This window comes from Macaca thibetana, chromosome 3 (genome assembly GCF_024542745.1).
Source record: "Macaca thibetana thibetana isolate TM-01 chromosome 3, ASM2454274v1, whole genome shotgun sequence".
NCBI classification, from domain to species: domain Eukaryota; kingdom Metazoa; phylum Chordata; class Mammalia; order Primates; family Cercopithecidae; genus Macaca; species Macaca thibetana.
The window spans coordinates 135,985,328-136,002,833 of NC_065580.1; the positions used below are offsets into that span (position 1 = coordinate 135,985,328).

The 17,506-nt window shown below is 51.3% G+C and overlaps 1 protein-coding gene and 1 long non-coding RNA gene across 2 annotated transcripts in view; one reads left to right on the forward strand and one right to left on the reverse strand.

The window, feature by feature from the left end:
- Positions 1 to 860: 860 nt before the first annotated feature.
- On the reverse strand, positions 861 to 16,586 carry LOC126950438 (uncharacterized). Its single transcript, XR_007724174.1, has 3 exons — positions 16,497 to 16,586; positions 14,953 to 15,044; positions 861 to 1,110 (listed from the first exon to the last, which is right to left on the reverse strand). It is a non-coding gene; the product is annotated as an uncharacterized LOC126950438 (long non-coding RNA).
- CASTOR2 (cytosolic arginine sensor for mTORC1 subunit 2) overlaps positions 9,838 to 17,506 on the forward strand; it is a 69,442-nt gene continuing 61,773 nt past the window's right edge. The window contains exon 1 of the mRNA XM_050783749.1: positions 9,838 to 10,231. Coding sequence (XP_050639706.1) covers positions 10,119 to 10,231 — 113 coding nt within the window. The 5' untranslated portion in view covers positions 9,838 to 10,118. The remainder of the gene's footprint in view (positions 10,232 to 17,506) is intronic.

Consider the following 17,506-nt stretch of genomic DNA (forward strand, 5'->3'; position numbering starts at 1 on the left):
ATTGCATGAAGGGCACGAGGGCTGTCTGGGTATTAATTTCTTACATTGCACGTGAATCTACAATTATTTTAAGATAACAAGCCTAATTTTATTTATTTATTTTATAGAGACAGGGTTTCACTCTATTGGCCAAACTTGTCTCAAACTCCTGGCCTCAAGCAATCCTCCCACCTTGGCCTCCCAAAGTGCTGAGATTACAGACATGAGCTATAGTACCTGGCCAAAACGCTTAATATTAAAACATTGAATGGAGAACAGGATCTTTCGGAAAGCTGAAGAAAAAAGATCTAGGCTTGAACTTCTAGGACCCTTAGCCAGCACCATGGGGCAGAACTGGCCTGATAAGAAAATGAAGCTGTGGGCCACGCACAGCAGCTCACGCCTGTGATCTCAGCACTTTGGGAGGCTGAGGTGGGTGGATCACTTAAGGTCAGGAGTTCGAGACCAGCCTAGCCAACATGGTGAACCCCCATCTCTACAATACAAAAATTAGCTGGTGTGGTGGCGGGCACCTGTAGTCCTAGCTACTTGGGAGGCTAAGGCATGAGAATCACTTGAACCTGGGAGGTGGAGATTGCAGTGAACCAAGATCACACCACTGAACTCCAGGCTGGGGAACAGAGCAAGAATCTGTTTCAAAAAAAAATAAAAGAAAGAGAGAGAGGGAGGGAGAGAGGGAGGGAGGGAGGGAGGGAGGGAGGGAGGGAGGGAGAGAGAAGGAAATGAAGCTGTGGCAGCTTCCACAGCCACACCTTCTCCAGGACTTCATGTTTCTAAATGGGAACTGTATTTTCCCAAAATGGCTACAATAGTAACTTCATCCAACATGCTCTTCTACAAAGTAACTTTGTCACTCCTCCATCAAGAAGCAGGGTCTATCACCCCATCTTAGTCTGTTTTTGTTGCTATAAAGGAATACCTGAGGCTGGGTGATTTATAAAGGAAAGAGGTGTATTTGGCCCTGCAGGCTGTACAAGAAGCACGGTGCCAACATCTGCTGCTAGTGAGGACCGCAGGAAGCCTCCTATCATAGTGGAAGATGAAGGGGGGGCCGACAAGATCACATGGTGAGCAAGAGACATGCCAGGTTCTTTCAAAGATCCAGCTCTCCTGTGAATAGAGCAAGAATTCACTCATTACCACAGGGAGGGCACCAAGCCATTCATGAGGGATCTGCCCCCATGACCCAAACACCTCCCACTTGACCTCATCTCCAACACTGGGGATCACACTTCAACACGAGATTTAGAGGGGACAAATATTCAGACTGTATCAGCCCCCTCCCCTAACTCAAGCTGGGGTTGCACCTGTTTCAACCCAGAGAATACCATGCAGGTGACGTCCCTATGATTTCTTTTTTTGTGTTTTGTTTTGAGATGGAGTCTTGCTCCATTGCCCAGGCTGGAGTGCAGTGGTGCAATCTCAGCTCACTGCAACCCCTGCCTCCCGGGTTCAAGCAATTCTCATGCTTCAGCTCCCGAGTAGCTGAGACTGTAGACATGCACCACCACGCCTGGCTAATTTTTGTATTTTTAATAGACACAGAGTTTCACCATGTTGACCAGGCTGGTGTCAAACTCCTGGCCTCAAGTGATCTGCCCGCCTCAGCCTTTCAAAGTGCTGGGATTATAGGCGCGCACCCCCACACCCAGCTAATTTTTGTATTTTTAGTAGAGACAGGGTTTCACCACGTTGGCCAGGCTGGTGTCAAACCCCTGGTCTCAAATGATCTGCCCACCTCAGTCTCTCAAAGTGCTGGGATTACAGGCTCTAGCCACGGCGTCCAGCATGATTTCTGAGGTTAGGTCATAAAAGGCCATGTGGCTTCCAGCTGACTTTCTTGGAACATTTGTTCTCCAGACTCTCCCTGCGATGTCCTCTCTGGGAATCCAGCTGCCAAGCTGTGAGAAGCCCTAGCCCCATGGAGAGAGGCACCCGTCAACAGTCCCAGCTCAGCCCAACCAGGCTCCAGACATAAAGGAGCTTCCAGGCGATCCCAGCCCCCAGGCATCCAAGTCACTGCCAGCATTCAAGTCTTTCCAAGTAAAGGCCAGATACCACAGAGCAAAGACAAACTGTTCTCACACGCCCTGTCTGAATTCACAACCTATAGAATTCGTGAGTTCAGGCCAGGCACGGTGGCCCACACCTTTAATTCTAACACTTTGGGAGGCAGAGGTGGGAGACTCACTCGAGATCAGGAGTTTGAGACCAGTCTGGGCAACATGATGAAACCCCATCTCTACCAAACAATACAAATATTAGCCAGGTGTGGTGGTGTCTGTAGTCCCAGCTACTTGGGAGGCTGAGGTGGAAGGATCACTTGAGTCCAGGAGATCGAGGCTGCAGGGAACTGTGATCACGCCACTGCACTCCAGCCTGGGTAAGAGTGAGACCGTCTCAAAATAAAAAGAAGAAGAAGAATTATCCCAGCACGTGGCGATGCCAAGGCAGGCGGATCACCTGAGATCAGGATTTCGAGACCAGCCTGTCCAACACGGTGAAACCCCGTTTCTACTAAAAATACAAAAAAATTAGCTGGGCATGGTGGTATGCACCTATAATCCCAGTTACTCGGGAGGCTGAGGCATGAGAATCACTTGAGGTGGAGGTTGCAGTGACGGAGATTGTGCCGCGGCACTCCAGCCTGGGCGACGGAGTGAGGCTTCAACTCAATAAAAAAAAAAAAAAGAAAAATTCATGAGTTAATATAACGTAATTTCCCATTTTCCTTCCTTCCTGCTTTGCTTTCTTTCTCTTTCTTTCTTTCTTTCTTTCTTTCTTTCTTTTTCCTTCCTTCTTTCTTTCTTTCCCTTTCTCTCTTTTCTTTCTTTGACCTTTTTTCTTTTTGGTCTTTCTTTTCTTTCATTCTTTCTTTTTGACAGGGTCTTGCCCGGCTGCCCAGGCAACAGTGCAGAGGCGCAATCATAGCTCACTGCAGCCTTGAACTCCTCAGTTCCAGTGATTCTCCTGCCTCAGCCTCCCAAGTAGTTGGGACAACAGGCGTTAGAGACAGGATCTTGCTAGTCTCAAACTCCTGGTCTCACAATCCTCCAATCTTAGCCTCCCAAGTTGTTGGGATGACAGGCATGAGCCACTGTGTTTACAGGTATAAGCCACCGCACTGGGCTATCTTGTCATTTTTCTCCACTAAGTGTGAGCTATGTAGTATATAGTAATCATTACCAGAACAAATCCCTGCTGCCTTCTCTGAAAGCCCATCCACGCACCTTTTGCTCACTTCTGAACCTGAGTCATACACAGGTCTGATTTGCCTGCATCTTAGCCGCAGGGAGGCTGCAGAAGCTCACCTTGTGAAGACAGGGCTCATAACATGGGAAATCATCAAAATCTATGCTGGGTGGCTGCCATGCACAGATGGCCACTAGGTCAGACCAAGTGTGGACTAACAGTAGCCTGTAACAGAAGTGACCTCTCCTCATCGCACCCTGCTCCATCATGATTTGAACCTCTCTAGAACCTGCCATGTTGAATTGGGTGCTGACTTCACTCTGCTTGCTTGCTTTTTTTTTTTTTTTTTTTTTTTTTTTTTTGGAGACAGAGTCTCGCTCTGTCGCCCAGGCTGGAGTACAGTGGCATGACCTCAGCTCACTGCAACCTCTGCCTACCAGGTTCAAGCAATTCTCCTACCTCAGTCACCTGAGTAGCTGGGATTATAGGCGCCCACCACAACGCCAGGCTAATTTTTTTGTATTTTTAGCAGAGATGGGGTTTGGTTTCACCATGTTGGCCAGGCTGGTCTCAAACTCCTGAACTCAAGTAATCCACCTGCCTCGACCTCCCAAAGTGCTGCCAAAATATTAGCATTTTGGCCAGGGACAGAGGTTCACATCTGTAATCCCAGCACTATGTGAGGCTGAGGTGGGCAGATCACCTGAAGTCAGGAGTTCCAGACAAGGCTGGTCAACATGGTGAAACCCCGTCTCTACTAAAAATACAAAAATTAGCCGGGCATGGTGACGTGTGCCTGTAGCTCCAGCTACTCAGGAGGCTGAGGTAGGAGAATCGCTTGAACCCAGGAGGCGGAGGTTGCAATGAGCCAAGATCGCGCCACTGCACTCCAGCCTGGGCAACAGAGCGAGACTCTGTCTCAAAAAAAAAAAAAAAAAAAAAAGCCGGTGCAGTGGCCCACGCCTGTAATCCCAGCACTTTGGAGGTCAAGGCGGGCAAATCACCTGAGGTCAGGAGTTCCAGACCAGCCTGACCAACACAGTGAAACCCTGTCCCTGCTATAAAAAAAAAAAAAAAAATTAGCTGGGCGTGGTGGTGAGTGCCTGTAATCTCAGCTACTCAGGAGGCTAAGACAGGAGAATCACTTGAACACAGGAGGCAGAGGTTGCAGTGAGCCAAGATTGCACCACTGCTCTCCAGCCTGGGTGACAGAGTGGGACTACCATTTCAGAAGAAAAAAAAGTGTTTCAACATATAATCAATATTTTTAAATTATTAATAAAATATTTTAATTTTTTTCATAATAATCTTTGCAATCCAGGGTTCATTTTACACATGATAGCACATCTTAATTTGGATGCTTAATTTTCATTCACAATACTCGATCTGTATTTAGAGTTCGTAGATTTACCTAACTAAATTGTTTCAAAGTCATGTGACCAACTTGTCTTCCTGCAGAGTGTCCTGGTTTCAAAAATGAAAGTCTTACATCTTGAAATTCTCCTTGGTTCCAGGAAAATCAGGGCAGTTGGTCACCCTCTTCCAAACATATTTGGACATTTTTCTTTTTTTTTTTGAGACATAGTCTCACTCACTCTGTTGCCCAGGCTGGAATGCAGTGGTGCCATATTGGCTCACTGCAACCGCCATCTCCCAGGTTCAGGTGATTCTCCTGCCTCAGTCTCCCAAGTAGCTGGGATCACAGGCACATGCCACTGTGCCCAGCTAATTTTTTTGTAATTTTAGTAAAGACGGGATCTCACCATGTTGACCAGGTTAGTCTCGAACTCTTGACCTCAAGTGATCTGTCCAATTCAAGCCTCTCAATGTGCTGGGATGACAGGTGTGAGCCACCGCACCCAGCCGGGTTTTGTTTTTTGGTTTCTGTTGTTTTGTTTGGTTTATTTGAGATGGAGTCTCACTTTATCTCCCAGGCTGGAGTGCAGTGGTGCAATCTCAGCTCACTGCAACCTCTGCCTCCCAGGTTCAAGCGATTCTCCTGCCTCAGTCTCCTGAATAACTGGGATTACAGGTGCCTGTCACCATGCCCAGCTAATTTTTGTATTTTTAGTAGAGACGGGGTTTCACCATGTTGATCAGGCTGGTCTCAAACTCCTGACCTCATGATCCACCCGCCTCGGCCTTCCAAAGTGCTGGGATTACAGGCATGAACCACCACACCTGGCCGGGTTTTGTTTTTTGGTTTCTGTTGTGTTTGTTTTGTTTTGTTTTTTCGAGATGGAGTCTCACTCTACTGCCCAGGCTGGAGTGCAGTGGTGCAATCTCAGCTCGCTGCAACTTCCGCCTCCCAGGTACAAGCAATTCTCCTGCCTCAGCCTCCCGAGTAGCTGAGATTACAGTCACTCACCACCATGCCCTGCTAATTTTTGTATTTTTAGTAGAGACAGGGTTTCACCACGTTGACCACGCTGGTCTCAAATTTCTAGCGTCAGGCAATCCACCTGCCTCGGCCTCCCGAAGTGCTGGGATTACAGATATGAGCCACCGTACCTGACTTGTTTGTTTTTGTTCTTGTTGTTTGTTTGTTTTTTGAGACAGAGTCTAGTTGCCCAGGCTGGAGTGCAATGGCGTGATCTCGGCTCACCGCAACCTCCGCTTCCCTGGTTCAAGCGATTCTCCTGCCTCAGCCCCTCAAGTAGCTAGGATTACAGGTGCATGCCACCATACCCAGCTAATTTTTTTTTGTAGTTTTAGTAGAGATGGGGTATTCACCGTGTTGGCCAAGCTGGTCTCAAAATCCTGACCTCAAGTGATCTGCCGGGTGTGGTGGCAACCACCTGTAGTCCCAGCTATTTGGGAGGCTGAGGCAGCAGAATTGCTTAAACCCAGGAGGCAGAAGTTGCAGTGAGCTGAGATCGTGCCATTGCACTCCACCCTGGGTGACAGAGCAAGACCCTGTCTCAAAAAAAAAATTTTTTTTTTACCAAGACCCACAGTAAAACATACCTTTATATCAAGTTCTAGTGCACATAGGCAGACACACACACGCTTGCACCCCTTACACATGAACAAAAAAAATTTTTTTTTTTTTTTTGAGACAGAGTCTTGCTCTGTTGCCCAGGCTGGAGGGTAGTGGCGCAATCTCGGCTCACTGCAAGCTCCACCTCCTGGGTTCATGCCATTCTCCTGCCTCAGCCTCCCGAGTAGCTGGGACTACAGGCGCCCACCACCACACCCGGCTAATTTTTTTTTTGTATTTTTAGTAGAGATAGGGTTTCACCGTGTTAGCCAGGATGGTCTCGATCTCCTGACCGCCTCGGCCTCCCAAAGTGCTGGGATTACAGGCTTGAGCCACTGCGCCCGGCCACATGGACAAAATTAAAGTGTCCTGCGGTATAGAAAAGATAATAGTAACCTACCCATTTTATATGCAACACTGTGCCATTTTCTAGTCTATTTAAAAAATGTTTTTGGTTTTTTTGAGGGGGGGGATTTTTCCATTGTGTTGAAGAGATGGTCTCACTCTGTTACCCAGGTTAGGGTCCAGTGGTACAGTAACAGTTTACTGCAGCTCTGAACTCCTGGGCCCAAGGGATCCTCCCACCTCAGCCTTCTGAGTAACTAGGACTACAGGCGCATGCCACTACATCTAGTTAATTTCCTATATTTTTATTTTTGTAGAGATGAGGGGTCTTGCTATGTTGCCCAGGCTGGTCTCAAACTCCAGGCCTCAAGAGATCCTCTTGCCTTGGCTTCCCAAAATGCTGAGATTACAGGCATCAGTCACTGTACCCAGCCTGTTTAATTTGTTTTTTAATACTTGCCATGCCCTGCTAAATTGATTTCACCATCCACTAGATGGGTCATACATAGCCTGCAGATTGAAAAATGCTACCTTAGGCCATCCAGAGCAGAAGTCAGAAAACTAGCCAAATCTTGCCTTTAGCCTTGTTTTGCTTCACCTGCTTTTTGTTTTGTTTTGTTTTGTTTTGTTGTGTGTGTGTGTGTGTGTGTGTTTTTTTTTTTTTTGAGACAGAGTTTCATTCTGTCACCCAGGCTGGAGCGCAGTAGCGTGATCTCAGCTCACTGCAACCTCTGCCTCCCAGGTTCAAGCAACTCTCCTACCTCAGCCTCCCAAGTAGCTGGGATTACAGATGCATGCTGCCATGCCCAGCTAATTTTTGTATTTTCAGTAGAGATGGGGTTTCACCATGCTGGCCAGGCTGATCTCGAACCCCTGACCTTGTGATTTGCCCGCATTGGCTTCCCAAAGTGCTGGAATTATAGGCGTGAGCCACCGTGCCCTGCCAGTTGTTTTTTTTTTTTTTTTTTAGAAATTGAATTTTATGCCTTCAGGCAGGCTTCGCTTCATCTGTACCATATCCAACCTTTTTTTTTTTTTGAGATGGAGGCTCACTCTATCACCCAGGCTGGAGTGCAGTGGCGCGATCTCAGCTTACTGCAACCTCCACCTCCTGGGTTCAAGCGATTCTCCTGCCTCAGGAGAATGCACCACCACGCCTGGCAAATTTTTTTGTGTTTTTAGTAAAGATGAGGTTTCACCATATTGGTCAGGCTGGTCTCGAACTCCTGACCTCAAATGATCTACCCTCCTTGGCCTCCCAAAGTGCTGGGATTACAGGCGTGAACCATCGCACCCAGTCACATTTCCAACTATCTGATAGCCAACTGCTTCACACATCTGTGTAATCTGTCTGGCCCCTGAATACATTTCTGTTTGAGCTTTCTAGATCTGTAGATTCTAAAGCCATAGATAGGTGCATTGGTGCATTCCACAAATATTGAATGAGTGTCTCTCATAGGCCGGTCACTACTGCTGACAGTGGGAACACAGCGGAGAGCAGACAAAAATCACTGCCTTCTTGGAGTTGAGATTGTATAGGGAAGAGACAGATAAGCTTAAAAAAAAAATGCTGAGGCTGAAGGATCACTTAAGGCTGGGAGTTCGAGACTAGCCTGAACAACATAGTGACACACCCCTCTCTACAAAAAGTAAAAAAAAAAACAAAAACAAAAACAAACAAACAAAAAAAAAAACCAGGCACAGTGGCTCACGTCTGTAATCCCAGCAGTTTGGGAGGCCAAGGTGGGTGGATCACCTGAGGGCAGGAGTTCAAGACCAGCCTAGGCAACATGGTGAAACCTGGTCTCTAACTAAAAATACAAATATTAGCCGGCTGTGGTGGCCCATGCCTGTAATCCCAGCTAGTTGGGAGGCTGAGGCATAAGAATCGCTGAACCCAGGAGGTGGAGGCTGCAATAAGCCGAGGTCGCGCCATTGCACTCCAGCCTGGGCAACAGAGCAAGACTCCGTCCGGGGGTGGTTGCGGGGGATGGAAGTAAAAAAAAAAATTAGCCAGGCATGGTGCTGTGCAACTGTAGTCCCAACTACTCGGGAAGCTGGGGCGGGAGGATCGCTTAAGCCCAGGGGTTTGAGACTGTAGTGAGCTATAATTGCACCCCTGCATTCCATCCTGGGCAACAGAGCAAGACTCTGTCTCTAAAAAGTAAATAAAAGAAAGAAAGTAACAGAAAATAAAGTGGGAGGGGGATATGCATGCTCTAAGATCTATCTACCACAGATTCCAGGTTTTTCACCCTTTTGTGGAAATGACAAAACCTAGTATGTTCCTACCTAACAGAGGAGGGCTGAGGGAAGGTGAGGGAGCACAGCTGCAATTTTCCCCTAAAAGAGAGTTCTCAGCCTGCCCTGGCAGATAGATCTCACCCATCACATCCCCAAATTACTCTGCCAAATGTCGAAGGACCAGTCACTTTAACCCAGAACATTTCAAAACCAGCCAGCCATGAAGGAGGAACCTCTGTGGTCCGGGTGCATGGGCCCTGGGGTTGGAAGTGCCTCAGACGCATTTTACATTTTCTCCGAATTCAGCCTTCGCAGTCCCCATCGCCCCCTCTCCCGCGGGATAAATGGCCACCTCATTAGCTCTGCACACATGACCTTCCCGACCTGACTCCTAGTGACTGTACCTGCCTTATCTCTTTTCTCTCCTCCCTCACGTTTTCCGCTGCAACAAAACCAAACACAGCACCGTGGGGGCTTTCACGCTTCTGTGCCCTTGGACACGCTGTATTGCAGCCTGGAAGGCCTCTGTCCTCCATCCGCGCGTCTTCACTCCCTCGCTACGAACTCCCATTCATCCTTCAAAACCCAGCCTGAATGTCCCCTCCTCCGGGTCACCCCCTTTGACCTGTCAATCCCCTCCCACCGTGTCCCCAGCAAGCTTTTCGGTTTGGCTTCTCTGCACTCTCATGACCGATTGCCCTACATCTTGGCGCTCCCAGACTCGGGCCTTCTCCAGCACCGGAGTCGTCTGGGTTGCTCGCTTTACACTCCAAGCGCCTAGTACCGAGCCTGAGTGGGTGCCAGAGGGCGCACTTAGGCTCGGGCTGGCTCCACCCGCCCAGTGCCTCCCCTCGACCTTCCCCGTGGCCCTGAGGGTGCCCGCGCTCCTGCATTTCCCGTGCACCGGGCTGCCGGTAGTTCGACCGCCCAGCCCCCGCGGCAGCAACAGCAGCAGCAGCAGCAGCACCGGGGGAGCCCCCCAAGCGGACTACAAGTCCCGGCAGGCCGCGCGCGGGCCGCGCATGCGCAGCGGGGGCCGGCGTTTGAGTGGCAAGTTGTTTGTTACAGCGAACACCAGCTGCTCCCCGCGCCGGGCGCCGCGCGCCGCTGCTCCGCCGCTCGGCCCCTCGGTTGCTGCTCCGCCGGCGCTGCCTCCCTCGCCCCGCGGCTCCCCCTCGCAACTTGGCTGGCCTCCTCCCTTTTGTCCGGCCCGGCCTGGCCGCCGCCGCCCCCCGCGCCCGGCGCCGAGCTCCCGGGTCCCCGGGCCGGCTGTCGGTGCCGGCAGGGCGCGGAGGGGGCGGGGGCCGCGGCTCGTCCCCCCGCGGATGAGCCGCCGCGGACGGGGCGCGGGCGGACGATGGAACTCCACATCCTGGAGCACCGGCTGCAAGTTGCCAGCGTCGCCAAGGAGAGTATCCCGCTGTTCACCTACGGCCTGATCAAACTTGCCTTCCTGTCCTCCAAGACCAGGTGAGCGCGCGGGGACGCGGCGCCGGCCGGGGACAGACAAAGGGGGCGCACCCCGGGCCGCTGTCCTCGCCGCCGCGCCTCGGAAAACAACTTCGGGCCCCGGGAGCGCCCCCGCCCCGCCCCCGCCGCCGCTTCGCCCGCGTCTGACAAAGCCCGAGCCACAGGGTCCTGTCTCCCGGACCCCCCGCAACCCTCCACCCCCCGGTGCGCCACCCCCCACCTCCGTCGTAACCCCCCCATCTCCCACCCCCTCCCCCATCGCAGCCCCCTCTCCGAAATCCGGGGGGCTGGGGCGGCTGCAGTGACGGATCCGTGAATGTATGAAGGAACGAACGAATGAATGAATGAAAGACAGGTGTGAGGACGCGGCCGTGGAAAAAACAAACTAACGCCCCCATCCCCCTCATCCCTCGGTTGGGCCGGCCCCCGTCGCCACGGCGGGGGGAGGGATTCCGCTGAGCGCGGTTACCCAGAGCAGAAAATCATAAAATCATTAGTGGGTGTTTATCTCAAGGTGCCTACGAGGCTTGTTCGCGGACGGCCTGGAATTGGGGGGGAAGGGGGGCTGGGCGAAGGCCAGGGAGGGGCTGCAGAGGACGTGATTCTTTCTCCTTGGGGTCCTGGAAAAGGGGTGGGGGATGTTTTGCCCAACCGTGGAAGGGGAGGAGCAGGCGTGTTTATGCATCTGCCTTGAGGCTGGGCTTGGATGCTGCAGGGGGAAAAATAGTTGAAGGCCTTGGAAGGTAAAAGAGGGAGACACACACACTCACAGACACACACACACTCTCACTGTCTCCCTCTCACTCGGATTTTCCCTGTGCCAGGTAAAGGTTTGACTTTGTGAGCTCCGGTGGGTGCTTGCATTAGGGTTTTGTTGTTGTTGTTGAAGGAGCCTGAGCCCAGGGGAGTGTGAGTACCAGCTAGCTGCTGGAACTTAAGTCTCGTTTGCCCACCATTGTGACTGTTAAAAGGGAATGATAAAGTTGTTACTGACTGGTTTTTCGCGGTTTGGGGCGGTGGTGGCTCTCCCTCACTGCAAAATGAATGAATACATTACAGGTCAAGGTTAGCGTGAAAATGACAGCCCCCTTAGGCTGCCCCCTTTGGCACTGAGCTCAGGGGACACAGGGAAATAATTCCATCCGAGCCTGTTATCTGCCTGTGAAAGTTCTTGCTTGGAAATCTCACTTTGATGTGTGTGTCTGAGCCGGGTGCTCAGTCCGGCTATTGTTTGCGAGATGGAGCCAGATCTGCCGGTGGTATCTTGTTTACTTTCTTCTCCGGCTGCTCAGTAGGGTATGGAGATTTGAAATCCTCGCCTAGACTCTGCCATGGAGCCTGTGCTCCCCGTTGATTGCAAAGGGTAATGATTAAACAGGTCATTTGAAAACAAAAGCCAACAGCTCGGATTCTGAACCGCGCCCCCACCCCTCACACAAAAGACCCCTCTGGCTGTTGACACTTTCAGATCCTGCTTCTGCCTGCCCTCTGCCCCCCACTCCCTAGCCGGGCTTGACGTTCCAAGGCTTGGAGGTAACAGAACAGCCTTGTTTTTCCAAGCCTTGGCCCTCAGCCCTGGGCAGCCCCCTGGCTGATTTCTCGGCCACCATTCAAATGAGGATGATGACTCAGGCTGCGGCTGTTCACTGGGCCTGGGTGCTGGAAGGAGGGGGCATTTGGGGGCTTCTTAGAAAGGTAGCAAAGGGCAGGATCCCTCAGCCCCTTCCCCTTGGTGGAGGGACTGGACTTCTTCCAACCCCCAACTCAGGGCTCCCTTTGGGGACTCATGGATAGGCATGCCTCTGGGGACAAGCCCCTCTGCTGGCCTCTGTGAACACAAGAAAACCTACCTCTCAGGGGATCCTCCTTCCTCCCTCCCGCAGAAGCAGCCTGTCCTGTCCCAGGCCCAGGTGACCCAGCTGACTAGTCCAGTTTCAAGATGACTCAGAGGCCAAAGGCCATCTCTGCGTTTCCTTGGTCTGGCCTCAAAAGGTGTCGGAACATTTGTCAAATGCCTGAGGACCAGCCACCCCAAGCACTTTGAGCTCAGATAGTGGCTCCGGATCATGACCAGAGCTCCCTGCCTGCATGGCTGAGGCGAAGTGTCTCTCCTCTGGCTCACACTTTGTCCGTCTGTAAAATAGAGATAGCACTACTTGGCCCACTCGTGGACACAGAACTGTGTGGATGGCGTGGGATGATTGTGGGAAATGGCTTTTGAGCAAGTGTTAATGGGTCGTAGAGTGGGGATATAGCATTTAAGCTGTTTTCAGTAATCAGCCATCCAGGTAGAACCCCCTAGAATCTTCCTGCAATACCTGCCCCCGGGTGTTGACCCATAGCTCTGTCACCTCCCTCTCCAAAACCTAAGTTTAGCCCAGACTAGCATAGCATGCCCTGAGGGTCCCTGTGCCACCTGTTTACTTTTTTTTTTTTTTTTTTTTTTTGACAGTTTTGCTCTTCTCCGGGCTGGAGTGTGATGGCGTGATCTTGGCTCACTGCAGCTTCCACCTCCCAAATTCAAGCTATTCTTCTGCCTCAGCCTCCCAAGTAGCTGGGATTACAGGCATGTGCCACCACGCCTGTCCAATTTTGTGTAGAGACGGGGCTTCTCCATGTTGGTCAGGCTGGTGTCGAACTCCCGACCTCAGGTGATCCACTCGCCTCGACCTCCCAAAGTGCTGGGGTTACAGGCGTGAGCCACCGCGCCCAGCCCGTTTACAATTTTGTCAGTCACATTCTATAGCATCACATCATTGACATGGCATTCGAGACCCTTTGGGATCTAGATCCTGAAACCTCATCTTTATTTTTTTATTTTTTATTTTTCTCTTTTAGAGACAGTCTTGCTCTGTTGTACAGGCTGGAGTACAGTGGCGCCATCATAGCTCAATGCAGCCTCCAACTCCCGGGCTCAAGCGATCCTCCCACCTCGACCTCCCAAAGTCCTGGGATTACTGTGCCTGGCCTTGAATCCTCATCTTTAGCCCTCCCCCAGCAAATACACAATTTGCCTTATTGTTCCCTACACACCTCTGTGCCTTTGTATCTACCTCTCTTCCATCTGCCTGGAATATTCTCCCCACCCACCATTCTGTTCAATCCTCAAGAGCTAATGACAGCACCCTGAAACCTTCCTGAACCTTTCCCTCCGCCCCTTAGCAGACTTAAGTCACTTCTTCCCTCTCGTGGAGTGGAGTTGTGGAAAGGGAATGGCATTAGGAAACATTTACTCTGTGTGGGGGTGTGGCTGGGTCCAAGCCATACAGAGATGCCTTGCCCCTTCCTCTGCCAAGCCCTAGAGCCTGGTGGAAGAGAAAGAAAGAGGCCATCACTCTACAGCAGGGGGGAGTCAGGGAAGGGCTGGTCTAGCAGGGTACCTAGAAGGCTGGGTGCCTACCTGCAGGAGATGGCACTAGATCTTAGAGCTGTTTGTTTGTTTCTAAGAGATGGGGTCTCACTCTGTTGCCCAGGCTGAAGTACAGTGGCACCATCATAGCTCACTGCAGCCTTGAACTCCTAGGCTCAAGCAATTCTCTAACCTCAGCCTCCCAAGCAACTGGGACTGCGGGTACGCACCACCACACTCAGCTAATTTTTAAATTTCTTGTAGTGATGGGGGTCTCACTGTGTTGCCCAGGCTGGCCTCGAACTCCTGGCCTCACATGATCCTCCCACCTCAGCCTCTCAGAGGTTACAGGCATGAACTTGCAGGCATGAGCCATTGGTCCTTAGGGCTTTTGAAGGAGAAAAGCCGTAAGGGCCAGTGGCTCACACTTGGAATTAACTAGTCGGAAGGGGGGATCTAGACCCCAGGACCCACAGGTGCGTTCTGTGTATTAGGTATTAAACCTGCTTTGCAAACCAGGAACCTGGGGCTCAAAGATTAAGTGACTTGCTCAAGGTCACGTAAGAAGTGATAGACCCGGGATTTAAATGTGCAAACCTGCACCTCTCTGCGTAAGCTCTGCGTTTTTGCTATTGCAGGTTGCAAGAGATGCCCCCATTGAATGGTTATGTCCAGCCCTTCTGTCTGCAGCACACTGTTCTGAAAGGTTTGGGAGCACAGAACTGAAATGCTGGCCTTTCTATATTCCCGCCTACTTGGCCTTGGTGGGCCTTTTCTTTATTTTTTTCTTTTCTTTTCTTTTCTTTTTTTTTGAGATGGAGTCTCACTCTGTCGCCCAGGCTGGAGTGCAGTGGTGCAATCTCTGGTCACTGCAAGCTCCGCCTTCCGGGTTCATGCCATTCTCCTGCCTCAGCCTCCCTGGTAGCTGGGACTACAGGTGCCTGGCTAATTTTTTGTATTTTTAGTAGAGACAGGTTTCACCGTGTTAGCCAGGATGGTCTCGATCTCCTGACCTCGTGATCTGCCCACCACGACAGCTTAGACATCCCTTCGTTAAAACCTTAGTGCTGGGATTACAGGGGAGGCCGAGACGGGTGGATCACGCCGAGACCACCACGACCCCGCTTAGACATTCTAGCTACTCCGGAGGCTTGGCATAAACCCGGGAGGCGGAGCTTGCAGTGAGCTGAATCCGGCCACTAGAACCTATCTCAGACACTTCCTTCCAGGCACCTTACGTATTTCTCAACTTTTGCCCATAACAACGTGTTATTGGCTTGTCTTTTTCTCTTACCTAGGTTATAAACCTGCAGGTTTTTTGTGCATGATTTGATCCACCCCTCCCCACCACCACCATCACCACAGTACCTACCAGTGATGATGAGAGCTACCGTTGACTTTGCCACATTTTGCAGAGTGGTGAAGACACTAGCTTTGGAGAAGTACAACAGCAAGGCCGCACGGCTGGAAAGAAACAGAATTGGGATTTGAACCAGGTCCCGTCCCCGCTGCGCTTAGCACCCTGCTTTGTAGGCACTTAGTAAATGTCTGTTTGATGGATTTCTGACCATCAGAGTGACCCAGATTTCAGCCCAAGTATTTGCCAGAGTCTCATAGGAGTGCCCTGGGGGCTGGAAGAGACGTCCGTTGTAGAAGGCAGAATCACACCTGGTAGAAGCAGAGCCCAGCGACCCTGGCCCAGGTCTGCTGAACCAAGCTTCCACCCACGACCTTTGGAGAAGCATCTGGGTGTGGCTGGACTAGGCGAGGAATGTGCTTATTTATTCTCAGCGTAAAGCCAGAAGGCAAGACCCGGGTAGATGAAGTCAAGTCTGTCCGCGGAGTGTCCCTTGTCCTCTGTGGTAACCCTGAGGCTCTCTGACCTAGCTGAGGGCCCTCTGTGGCCCACCTTACCTGTCTCTCCAGCCTCACCTGGAAGCTTCCAGCCACACCCTAGGGTGCCCCAGCCTTCAGGCCTTTGTTCTTTCTGCCTAGAGTATTACTTCTTGCCTTACCCTTTTCTTCCCCTTGCATCCTTCTAGATTCCATTTCAGCTTCCCTGAGGGCACATTGGGCTCACTCTTCCTCTAGTAGGATGGGCTTAACTCAAAATGATGAGGCCAGGCCCAGTGGCGCATGCCTATAATCCCAGCACTTTGGGAGGCTGAGGTGGGAGGATCCCTTGAAGTTAGGAGATTGAGACCAGCCTGGGCAACAAAGCAAGACCCCATCTCCATAAAAAAAAATTTTTTTAAATAAATTTTTAAAAAATAGCCAGGCATGGTGGTGCACACCTGTCACAGGAGGTTTGGGTGGGAGGATCACTTGAGCCCGGGAATTTGAGGCTGCAGTGAGCTATGATGGCGCCACTGCACTCCAGCCTGAGCGACAGAGACCCTGTCTCTGAAAAACAATAAAAAAAGATTAAATGTAACCAGGGGCTATCAACAAGGATGCTTTGTGGTTTTTGTTTGTTTGTTTGAGATGGAGTCCCACTTTGTTGCCCAGGCTGGAGTATAGTGGTGCAATCTCGACTCACTGCAACCTCCACCTCCCTGGTTCAAGCAATTCTCCTGCCTCAGCCTCTGGAGGAGCTAGGATTACGGGCACCTGCCACCACGCCCCGCTAATTTTGAATTTTTAGTAGAGACAGGGTTTCGCCATGTTGCTCAGGCCGGTCTCGAACTCCTAACCTCAGGTGATCCTCCCGCCTTGGCCTCCCAGAGTGCTGAGATTACAGGCATGAACCACTGCGCCCGGCCAGCAAGGATGCTTTGAGCTACAAACAACAAAAAGCCAGGACATAACCAATAAGAAGTTTGAACTTTGTGTGATCAGAGTTTATGGGTTGGGCAGCTCCAGGCTTGAGTAACTTAAAGGCTTGATGAGGTCATCAATTTCTGCTTGGCTACTAACCATGGCACAGAAGCATAGCCCCACTGTAATGGCTGGAGTGGCTCTGGGCGTCCTGGGCAGTCAGGAGGAAACTCGGTGAAGGAAGGCGCTGTTGCCTCTAGGGTGTCTCTGAGAAAACCTTTCCGGGGTAACCCCCATCCCTGCACAGACTTCCTCATCTCATTGGTCAGAAGTGGGTCACATGAACATGCCTCAGCCTATCACAGGCACAGGGAGGGAGACCATCATGGACCAATCAGGGTACACCACTCAAGGTGGGGCCTGCCACCTGGATGGATGGTCTCCGCCACAGGGAGGTGGAGGACGCAGCAGGGGTGATGGCCTTGTCCACAGTGGGACTGAGGCACTCGGTCCCGTAGCTGATCTACCTAGGACAGGCCTGGAGGCTGACTCAGGTGTGAGGGGCAGAGAGATTACTGTGCACAGACCACTGTGTGACCCCGGATCTAGGTGGAATCCCAGTGTGCCCCATCTGTCTGGCTCACCCCGATCCCAGGAACGGGGTGAACCTACTCCCAGAGTCCCCTCTATTTTTGTATTAATATTATTATGGAGCCACCTCTTTATTATTTATTTTGGAGACGGGCTCTATTGCCCAGGCTGGAGCTCACTGCAGCCTCAAACTCCTGGGCTCAAGGGATCCTCCTGCCTCAGCCTCCCGAATAGCTGGGACTACAGGCGTGCACCACCACACCTGGCTAATTTATTTTACTCTGTGTTTAGTAGAGACTGTGTTGCCCAGGCTGGTCTTGAACTCCTGGCCTCAAGCAGTCCTCCCACCTCGGCCTCCCAAAGTGCTAGGATCACAGGTATAAGCCACCATGCCTGGCTAATTTTTGTATTTTTAGTAGAGACGGGATTTCACCATGTTGGCCAGGCTGGTCTCGAACTCCTGATCCGAGGTGATCCACCTGCCTCGGCCTCCCCAAAGTGCTGGGATTACAGGTGTGAGCCACCATGCCCGGCCGAGCAGCATCCTCCTTTTTGCCCGTGAAATGCTGTTATCTTTA